Genomic DNA, 11,753 nt, shown 5'->3' with positions numbered 1-11,753 from the left:
TAAAAATAATGTTAATTAAAATATTTTTCTCTCTAATAAAAATAATAAAATATAAATTGAAGTGAGGAAAAGTAATTTTATAAAATTAAAGATAAAATTATTTTTTATTTAAATAATCTTAATTAAAATATATTTTAAAATTTTAAATACTGTTGTGACTGTTTAAATAAGTAATAAAATCTTATTTAAAAAATATTTTGAAAATGAAAAATAACTTTTGTTGTTGTCTCTATTCTCATTTTCACCCCCACAAATTTTCATTTTTCCCTTCTTGGGGGTCCTCTTGACGACGACGTTTGAAATATTCGCAATAAACTCAAACCCCGTACCAGATCCAACAGAAAATCAAAAATTCCAAATGCTTCCACACTAAAAACCACTTCGTTTTTTTCCAGTCTCGCTTCCCTCTCTAGATCTGCCAATTCCTTGTTAGATCTCGTCACTTTCCCGAGAAAATTTAAATAAGCGTTAAACATTTTCTTAGAAAATGTCGAACCCGCACAGCGATACAATACCTCTCCACGCGTCCTCCCAATCCGACATCGACGAGATCGAAAACCTAATCAACGCCAGCCCCGCCACCGTCCTCCCGGCTCGGCCCCCTAGCCCGCCGCGGCCGGCGACCATCCCGGTCTCTTCTGCACCATTCATCCAGTCAAACATCCCTCCTCCTCCCCCGACCTCTTCCAATCAGAAGGTGCCATCTGTCCCCGTCCCTCCCCCTCTCCCATCCTCCACCATCTCTGGCGGTTCCCGCCCTAACATCGCCTCGACTGGGTTCGGCTCGCCCCCGAACACGCTGACCGAGCCGGTTTGGGACACTGTCAAGAGAGATCTGTCGCGAATTGTGAGTAATTTGAAGCTCGTTGTGTTTCCGAATCCATACAGGGAAGACCCCGGCAAGGCGCTTAGAGATTGGGATCTGTGGGGTCCCTTTTTCTTTATAGTGTTTTTGGGACTCACTCTTTCATGGTCAGCCTCTGTCAAGAAGGTCAGCTTTCTATCTTTTGCATTTTAGTCCTATCGATATCTTTTCTGTTGTCTAAGCCTTCGTTTTACAATAGCATAGATGCTGTTTAGTAGGCAGTTTCAGTTTATGCAGCAATTAACATGTAACAGTGCGGCTAGTATAGGAAATGATCATCTGCATTTTGTGATCGGTTTGGGTTATCACTCTTTGTATGATTATAACTTGCGATTGTATTATTCGAAAGATTTGGATGACTTTAAGTTGATGGCTGTGGACATTGTGGCTGGTATAGTTAGGTTTCATCCTATTCTTGAGACAGCTTGATTGAGACAATACGTTTCACCTATTATGTAACTTTTGTTCGGAAGCTTTTTTGCTATTCCATGCTTCAGGCTGGCTTTACATTGTGATACCAGTATTTAGTTTATGTCGAAATGAAAGAATGAAAAAGTGGGTTTTGCATTTTGGTCAAGGTTGATACTTAAGTCCTGGTAAAAATAAACTGAATCAGAACCAGATGACAAAATATTTTGGCTTCAGTAGTTTAATTATATGTAAAAGCATCAAACAGTGTAACTATAAGGAGTGAGGTGACCGCATAATGTGTTAAAACTTATTAATGGATGAATTTAACTGATTTCATCATTAATATTTCCTTTGAGAGACATGGTCTTGATTTGTATAGCTCCAAGTTTATGATTCGAAGATGTCTTCAGGATGATATTTGCTTAAGCAAAAAATATTGGTCAGGAGGATCTCAATTTTACCTCTAAATGACAAAGCAGCTATGTGTCCAATTTGCAGCTAATATTTACCTGTCTCGTTTCAATCCCAGTTCCTAAAGCAGTCCTATGGCATGAGACAAAGTTGTATGATATGGCTTTTCCCGTTGAGGCTTAATCAGATTGAGTCAGTGTTTCATCTTTCTCTCTCCTGCTCTCCCTCTTTCTTTCGCTTTTTGCAAATTCAACTGTAGCTATTGTGCTAATTATGATTTGGAATAGTATAATGTACGGTAGAAGTTTACTTGGCTGGACCCTCTTAATTATTTGTTTTTGTCTATTTTTTTGCTCACTCTGGTAATATGTTGGTCTCATCTCCGTTGAATGAGGTACTTTTTTCCAGCATAACCTAGAAATCAGTTATGATATATACTATGCAATAGCAATATCTTAACCAGAGGTCTGGCCTTGCTCAGTTGTATGTTCCCCTAATACATTTTGTATTATCAGAGGAATCTTCTGCTGTATCACTAACTCCATTATATTCTCTGTTTGGTGTCTTTATTCAGCTTATATTATGTCATAACCATTTATGCATTACTCTACTAAAGTCAAAATTAATAAGTCACCAGTGGCATCGTAGGAGTTGCTTGTAAGATAGAAATACTGGATGACTAAAGTCCTTGGGTCTTCCAGCTTCCTGCTTCTGACCTCGTGTCAAGCTTTTGGTTGATTTTAGTAAATTTCTGGTCAATGCTTGTTTGCCAACATTGCGGGGATTTTTATATTTTGAAATATGAAGGGAGTGCAATCCAAGTACACAGGTAGCATGCAGGATTATCTCTTAAAAATAAAATTAAACAAGCAGAAAAAGATTTTTAAAAAATAAATAAATGCACTCAAGTCCTAGAAGATAAATAGTAATGTAACTGCACTACTGTACTGTTGACAAGAACCACGTAAAAGGAATCCAGATATTCCATGACTGCATTTATATCTGATTGAATTACCTTCATGAGCCAGTGTCTCCCTCAAACTGGCCTGCATCAAAACATAAGTGCATTGCATGCCAAGATTTCACATCCATTTGTACATATGGACTTTGTGGTTCCTACAGTTTTATTTCTGTTGATTTTTGTTATATAGGAAATGCATGATATTAGCAACACCCTTGCCCTTATCTACGAACGAATATTGTCATAGGCCACACTATATGGTAGGGGTCTTACTTTTTAGGTTGACATGTATTCGTATATAGATGTCCGAATTTTTGTCAGCTTATGGTGGCGAGTTTCCTATTTCAAAGTGTTCTTCTCTCTATGTGATGATCATTTCTTCTGTTGAAGTACAGATCATGAAATTTCATTCATTTAGAACAATCAGTTGTTTTTCTGCGGACAGAGTTTCTAATTTTGCCTACTTTTCTTCTAGTCTGAGGTATTCGCTGTTGCATTTGCACTACTTGCTGCTGGTGCTGTGATCTTGACCCTGAATGTACTACTTCTGGTAATACTCTCTCTCTCTACTGCCCCCCCTCCCTTCTCTGTGTCTGTTGTGGGCATGGCACTCTCTCTCTTACCAATTTGCTTCCTTTTAGATGCTGCAAGTTATTGGATTTAAATCAACTCATTATTCCTACGTGTACAAGAGAAACTCAAAAACACTGAATAGCCATTACATTGTAATCTTTAAATTTGAAAGCCTGCATATGTGATTGAGTATACATTGACTTGGGTGAACATTAACATTTTTTCAGGGTGAACACTGAATACCCATTACGTTAAAATCTTTAAATTTGAAAGCCTGCATATGTGATTAAGTATAGATTGACTTGGGTGAGTATTTACATTGTTTCAGGGTGGACACATAATTTTCTTTCAGAGTCTGAGTCTGCTGGGTTATTGTCTATTTCCTCTTGATATTGGAGCCTTAATATGCATGTTGAAGGACAACGTGTTAGTGAAAGTGATTGTAGTGTGTGTGACACTGGCTTGGAGCTCATGGGCTGCCTATCCTTTCATGAGTTCTGCCGTGAACCCCAGAAGAAAAGCCCTCGCCCTCTACCCTGTCTTTCTCATGTATGTCTCTGTTGGTTTTCTCATCATTGCCATTGATTAATGTGATGGTGCCTGTTATAGGGTATTCCAATATGCAATTGTAACTCACTTGTAGTCATATAGGAATTTTGTGCCTTGGTTTATCCCGCTTTTATGTTAATTCAATTTTTTGACACTTACTTGAAATGCTTGGAGACTAGATCTACTTAATATCAAAAAAATATTATTATACTAGTTGTATTGAACTTCGCTGCGTCTCTGTGCATGTATCATATTTGTTGGAGTGTTGGTCCATATGGCTCAAGCTGCAATTGTTTGTAACCAAATGACAATTACTGCAAAGGCATGAAACTGTTGAATGGAGATTCAGTTTTAATGCCTTCGGCTGTGGTTGGCATATATTTCTGATGATGATATCTACTGATTTTTTTCAAGAATACTGAAGTCTGTGTGCTCTATATATTTGGTAAGCTGATTTTTGTTCGAACCTCACAAAAACAATTAGATGTTCCGGTCCATAATTTTGCTCCAAATTGTATTGATTTTTCAATTTTTTTTCCCAATTAGTTGATGGACTCTGCTTCTATACTAATCTGCCCGAAAGGAGGAAATATATTCTTAAGGCTAACGGCTAAGAAGCCTAAACTAAAATTCGTTATTCTTATAATTCAAACAATGCGGTGTATTTTTCAATAATTTGGAAAATATTAAAATAATGCGTACAGAGATGCATATTATGCAGTTACCAACATCTTGAAAAAGGAATAATAGCAAGAAGATGATAAACTAACAGTGGTGCAAGCATTCTAGTTCCACAAAATGGATTTGGAAAACCGATGCTTCGGGCGGCCCCTACAATTGATTGACTAACTGGACTGATGACTTGGAAAGGCTTATATCAATCATTGTTATGTTTTTCTTATGATTTTATCATATAACCACCTATTATCGTGTGTATTTTATTCAACGAAGCTCAAGATCCTTATACCTTCATTTTCATGTCGATTTTATCTCTGTTTTTCATGTCGATTTTATCTCTAGGTAAATCTGCAAAGCATAGCTCGCAAGGGGGAGAAAAAAAAAAGGGAACTTTTGAGAAAAAAATGATTACGATGGGTTAATTACAGGGGCAAAATTATATCGAGCCGTTAGATCCAATTACAGTTGTTACCATAAGTTGGATCTAACGGATGGAAACAACTGTGCTATGGTACCATAAGCCGGACTCTAATTACAGATCAAACTCAAAAAACACCCATCAAGAATTCATCTAGCAAAGTCAAATTTATTTATTTATTATTATTATTATTTTTACCCTTTCATCTTTTTAACTTCCAAGTTTTAACCCTCCTTGTATTATGATTGATGCCTGCAAAATAATTACACTGTTTACACACAGTTTGACGACACCAATGCCCGATGTACAACTGTTACTGCAGCAAGTATAGTTTGGTTTACGTGAACCGTGAGCAGCTGCAGCTGAGCCTGTACGCACAATCCTTTTCAGTTCTCTGCATTTTACTATCATTTTGCACTGTAACTCAGCGTGAAAACTGAAACGTGAGTCAAAACAGAACCAGTCAACCGGGTGAGGAACTTACTTTGCTTTGCTTGGTGGTTGAGCTTAGCTTTACTTGTAGCAAACACTTTGTGTGCAGCAGCCAGCAGCAGATGGGGTTGATTGATTTTTTGTCCTGCAGCGCAAGCCAAGTGACTTATACCCAAAATAGATTGATGAAAATTCAAATTGGGTTAAAAAAATTTAAAAAAAAAAATTTTAAAAAAAAACGCGAGCCTAGGAGGGATTCTCTACAGACAAAAGAATCTAGGACAGTGTGCCCTAGACGACTTTAATCAATCTCTTGTGCGTTGTAGGTCAGTTGTCCTAATAAGCGAACAAAATGAACCAAAAACACAAATATGATGTGTGAAAGTGACAAGAGAATTGAGATTTGATTCTTATCACGTCCTCTGGCACACACTCTCTCTCTCTCTCTCGTCAGCATCCCCTGGTCCTTCTAGCGGCCTACCTACTTACTGTTATCTTTATATTTTTCAAGATTCATGTTTCGGTAAGAGTTACTTGCTGGGACTTAACGAGCTGGCTCCAAGCAAAGCAAAGGGATTATTGTTATCGCACCAGATAACGTCATCACTCGTTAGTGTGGTATTCTAGTTTTGTTGAAGTGAAGACGTCGCGGATAAATTTAAAAAAAAAAAAAAAAAAGTAATTTTTTTAAAATGCTTGTTTCACAGAGAGTCAAGATACAACTTCTCAAGAAGAGCGGAGCGGTGTATCAATTAATGTGCACGTGATTTTTGCAGTTCGCATTTGACGAGTAGACTAGAAGTGTGTGCGAGTGTGACAGTTGTTGACAAGGAGAAATGATATATCTGAACTAGCGGCAGTGGATCATACTAAACGGCAACGTAACGGTGCAAAGAATGGTGGGAAGAGGTGCTCATTTTGCGCCGCTCCAGTAAATACGTGGTGTTATTATTCTGTGCTTTACCTCCTTGGAATGAATAAAAGCGAGAAGTGTGGAAGAATTTACATTCTAACCTTCTCTTACGCAACGCATTTAAAGAAATGAGTAAAATTCTTTCACTCTCATCAAAAAATGGGAGTGTGTCCACTTCTTTTTTTTTATCCTTTTTCTTATTAAAATAATATAATTATATTTATTAAAATAAACAGCATTACGTTTTTTTAATTAATAATATAGTATTTATTAAATAATATTATCATATTAGTTTCCAAAAATAATTTATATTGATTTTAAGTTAAAATTACTTATTATATTTATTTAATTCTAATAGTATTATAATTATTTAATATTAATAATTAATAATAATAAGTGGTTTATTCTAAGAAAATATTAATTTTCTACTCTATTATTAATAACAATGTTTCATTTGTGTTGCTCTTATCAATACTTTTTAATTTACACGATTAAGAATATTAATAATAGTTATTAATTTATATAATTAAATTAATAACAAAATAAATATTTATTTAACAAATATATTTTTGATTCATTTTATAATTAAAAACTACATATTTTTAAATAAAGATAAAATTATAATTTGAGACAATCTACTCTCAGTCCAAGACAAAATGCTTCTTTGGGAGTGAGATTAGACAGTTGTAACTTCTAAGTTACAACATTTAAATATTTTGTAAACTCTAATTGGTGTAACTTAGAAGTTAAGTCGCTTTGATTTTATACTTGTATGATGAAAAATTTATTATATCTTCATCAATTTTGTCAAAATTATTATTTAAAAATTTTATTTACTGCATCATATTAACTTTTATTCCATAATTACATTTTTTTTCCACCAGCAGCTATAATTTAAAAGTCACAACACTTTAATACCAAACATGGACAAAGTAAACATATACATGAAATTTTGATTCATACTCCACACTCTTATTCGAGTGTAAATAAATAACATATTCTCACTTCCACCCCACACTTTCAATCCTAAAATTCTCATTTCAATCCAAAAAAATAAATGGTGGTACCTTAATATATAACAACTTGAAAAAAAAACATAATAAAAATTTGACGATATTATAATATATAATGGTGGTAAGTATTTTTTGAGGGATATACTTCAACAAGACCAGCCATGCCCTGGACGATGAGTTAGTTTCCTTATAATGGAGCAGATGAGCAGATGTCTGGTAGCAGGTGTCCACGAACAGGAATATTTTGCTTGTTCACGAATGCACCCTCCACGATGAGCCAGCCTCCTTATAATGGAGTAGATGAGTAGATGTCTAATAGCAGGTTTCCACGAACAGAAATATTTTGCTCGTTTGTGAATGCACCCTCCACGAGACCACAGCGGTTGCCGGCCTCCTACTAGGAGCTTAAGACCATTCCTGCTAGAGGTTGAAATGGGTAGACACGGTCAATGGCGGTTGACAAGACGCACACTCCTGCTCGAAAATCAAGGCACGAAGTCCACTCAGCCACAATTACGATAATCAAGCACCCACTTCCTTGAGTTGAGGGAAGTGATAGACGTGGATTGTAGGAAAGGCCGGATTCAAAGGAATGTTATAAAAAGATAACCAATAAAGGTAAAGGGGTTAGACTTTTTGAGATTAAAACTTAGAAAAAAAACATTCTATTGAGAGATCATAAAAGGTAACCAACGAAGGTAAAATTATTTTCAATTTTTTATTCGCCTACAATTATTGATTAACTAAAAAACTGCACTATCATCAGAGATTTCTTTCATTCCTGATAATTATCCCTTGAATATATTATTCCAATAACAAGGGCTGTTTGAAACACGCGCGACCTCAGAGAGCGTGGTTTAATGGGGTAAAAGCTCATTTAGTCCCTATATTTTAAGATTAGTATACATTTAGTCCCTATATTTTTAAAAATGCCTCGAAACATCCCTACCGTTAAAGTATTGATACCCCTACCGTTACTTTTTATTTCTTTTGGCTTACTTTTACAATATTACCCTTTCATAATAATTTTTTTATTTGGACATTAATAAAAAGAAAATAATTAAATTACCAATTTAACCCTAAAAAATTATATTAATTTTTAATTGTCAAAAATTAAATTATTACTTTTTATTTCTTTTGGATTACTTTTACAATATTACCCTTTTATAATAATTTTTTTGTTTGGACATTAATAAAAAGAAAATAATTAAATTACCAATTTAACCCTAAAAAATAAAAATATTAATTTTTAATTATCAAAATTTGTATGCAAACTACGAAGTGTGCAAATGGTGCTTGCAAAAAAATTAATATAATTTTTTTTATTTTCTAGGGTGAAATTGCTAATTTAATTATTTTCTTTTTATTAATGTCTAAACAAAAAAATTATTATAAAAGGGTAATATTGTAAAAATAAGTTAAAAGAAATAAAAAATAACGTTAGGGGTATCAATACTTTAACGGCAAGGATATTTCGAGACATTTTTAAAAAAATAAAAACTAAACAAATACTAATATTAAAATATATGGACTAAATAAGTTTTTATCCGATTTAATAACCCACTAAATACTTTCATTAAAATGAATTGAATTAATTAAATTAAAAAACAAAAATAATTACTAATTAAATTAATCAGAGAGCCTGTCTCTCAGACCTTTCAGACAGGCTACGAGGACAGAGCCTTGTGCACAGACCACAGTGCCCATCGAAACGACTAAACATAAAGTACGCAGTAAGAGTTTGACACGTGTAATATATTAAATTAAAGATGAAGTAAAATAGGAAATCCCAATTTTAAGCCTCAAACCAAGTTGATTTTTGAGAATTTCAAAAAATTAATGACTGAAAAGAGAATCATTCACCGTATCTCCTCTGTGAACAATTGATTATACTCAAAAGCAACCTGAGTCTTTTAAGATTTTATTAACTACATGAAGTAATTTTGGCAGGCCTTTCAATATTTTGTAAGTTTTGACCAACAAAAAGAAGGATCTTTCATTTTATTTTATGCATAAACCGATGGTTATCCAGGAGCTGTTTAAAGGCAGAGCATAAATTACAGTTGTATATATAAAATAATAAATAATAAAAATTACGTTATAATTTTAATAAAAATATACTCTATCTTAAAATAATTCCATCGTAACTAATTATATATATATATATATATATAATATTTGATATTGGGATTACATTAAATAATGTATTTTTTTTAAATACAGTGGGTAATGGCATTGAGGGGTAGCCACGCCCTGAAATTGACGCAAGCACAAGACTAGTTGAGTTGTTTCTAACTTTTTATTTGGACTTGTTTCTAAGTTTATTATCATTGAAAGCTTGTGAAGACCGAAGAGTAACTGAATACGAAACCTATTCACGAATGTTGTGCCTCTAAATTGGAGCAAATTTAGGCAATAAAATAAGATCATTAAAAGTTGTGTTTCATTTTGATTTCTGTGCCCCCAAAAAAATGAAAAAGAAAGAAAGGTCTTGGATCCACAAACCCGTAGTCTTTTGCTACATTACAAGTTTACATTTAGTATTTCATTTTAATATTACATTACAATCTAATAATATTAGTGATGTACATGCTTTAAGGCTAGATTTGCCATGTAAAATTAGATTGAACTAATTATTATAATTGGATTAAATTAAATTAGACTATATTATATAATATTGTTTTATATTTAGTACAATACTGAACTGGGTTATATTAAATTATATTTGAATAAAATTAATACCTTTTAAGTTGACATTTAACTATAAATATGAACTCTTTATAAATATTTAATAATAAAATAATTATTAAAATTAATTTAAAAGATAATGAATAAAAAATTAAATAAATAGAAAATTAGTTATTAGGTAAACATAATTATAATAAACAAATATAAATTAGATCAGATGAAATAAATTAAATTAAGACTATTTAAATATGTTTTATTTTATCAAAAAGCTAGGTAATAATATATATAAAAGCAACTAATTACTTGTATTATTCATTTTCATGATAAATTTTGATAAAGTGATTATTAAATTAAATATATACTGGATATAAAAGTAATGGTTGATTAAATAAATAATTATTTTTAAAATTAATACTACTAAATCTATGTGTAAATTGAGATTGCCAATCCAATAATCTAATCTAAAGTGAAGCTTGACAAATATAAAATAAATAAATAATTTCAAAATTAGTCCAACATTAGGGGTTATTTGTTTTTTGTCTGAAGTCTGAATCTTAATTATGTTGAGACATTTATATTTTTTATTTTATTTATTTTTTTATCACTTATGTCTAATTATAAGATGTTTAAGTCTGAATGAAAAAAAATAAATATTCTGACTTTTATTTGAATGACAAAATATTTAAATAGAAATTTAATATTCTTTCTCATTAATACTCCTACTAAATAAATTTATTTTCTATTATACAAATTGTCCTTTTATCATTTTTTATTTATCCCTTTTTGTTGTACGTGTATTCAACTATTATTCTCTTTTTTTTTGGTGAATTTTGTGAATGAGAATTTTAAACAGAACAGAACATTATGTGAATGTATTTTATAATAAGCCCATATCTCTGTATTTATATTTACTATTTTTATAATAGATTTTAAATTTTATTTAATACACTAATTTTAATTCAAATGATTAAACAATTATTGATTGACTTATGTGATTAATGAGAAAAAAATAATATAATATACTAAAAATAACATTATAAGTATCTATATCAATGTAAAAAATATGTTTGTTTGATATATATTTTATTTTTTATGATTTGTTAAAGTAAAAATTATTAATTTTTTTTTACTAATCTAATAATTTATTTATAACTTGTCATATATTTAACCAATAAATATAAGTATTGCTAATATTGATGAGGTTATATATGTCAAAATACCATATTTCAGATTTTTTTTTAAAAAAAATAAAAAAACTTAACACTTATATTTAGATATTTTTTTAAAAAAAATCATTTAAATTTATATATTCATAACTATTCAAATTTCAACTAAATTTCGATCCATTCATATTTAAAACGAAAAAACAAACGCTACCTTGATCTATCTCTCGTTTTTTTAAGAAAACTCACATTTAGTTAAAAATTGAAAAACGAAATTATTATCTTTTCACGCAAGTGGGCAATTGCTTCGTTTGCTTGCTTGTTTTGTTTTGCAGTCCTGCAAATTTGCAGCAGAAGCAGCATCTCGTTATTTGATTTGATTTTATTTTATTTTAAGCTCACTCACGGTCACTTTTCCAAATCTTGAAGTCTTGAACTTTTTTTTTTTTTTAAATAATCTAATCTTGAACTTGAAGCATACAAATCACGCCTCTTCTCTCGCTCTCACGTTTCACAATCCTAGGGCTAGAAGTGCTTTCTCGCAACGACTGAAGCGGAAGCAGAAGCATCATCAGCAAAAAGCAACTTATTATTCAACCCACAATAATAATAATATACTGTGTGGTACAGGCATAAAGTTCGACAATAACCCTGTATCACTCAAAACTCAAAAATCCA

The 11,753-nt window shown here is 31.8% G+C and overlaps 1 protein-coding gene across 1 annotated transcript; it reads left to right on the top strand.

Moving 5' to 3' along the window:
* The first annotated feature begins 291 nt into the window (after nucleotides 1-291).
* LOC18054125 (protein YIPF6 homolog) lies at nucleotides 292-3,922 on the top strand. Its single transcript, XM_006453323.2, has 3 exons — nucleotides 292-991; nucleotides 3,124-3,198; nucleotides 3,550-3,922. The coding sequence occupies exons 1-3, from the start codon at nucleotides 488-490 to the stop codon at nucleotides 3,808-3,810; spliced, it is 840 nt and encodes a 279-aa protein (XP_006453386.1). The 5' UTR covers nucleotides 292-487; the 3' UTR covers nucleotides 3,811-3,922.
* Nucleotides 3,923-11,753: the final 7,831 nt, after the last annotated feature.

Source organism: Citrus clementina, unplaced genomic scaffold, assembly GCF_000493195.1.
Source record: "Citrus clementina cultivar Clemenules unplaced genomic scaffold, Citrus_clementina_v1.0 scaffold_1, whole genome shotgun sequence".
Lineage (NCBI taxonomy): Eukaryota > Viridiplantae > Streptophyta > Magnoliopsida > Sapindales > Rutaceae > Citrus > Citrus x clementina.
Note: the sequence above shows the minus strand (reverse complement) of the source record. Positions and strands in the feature narration are given on the sequence as shown.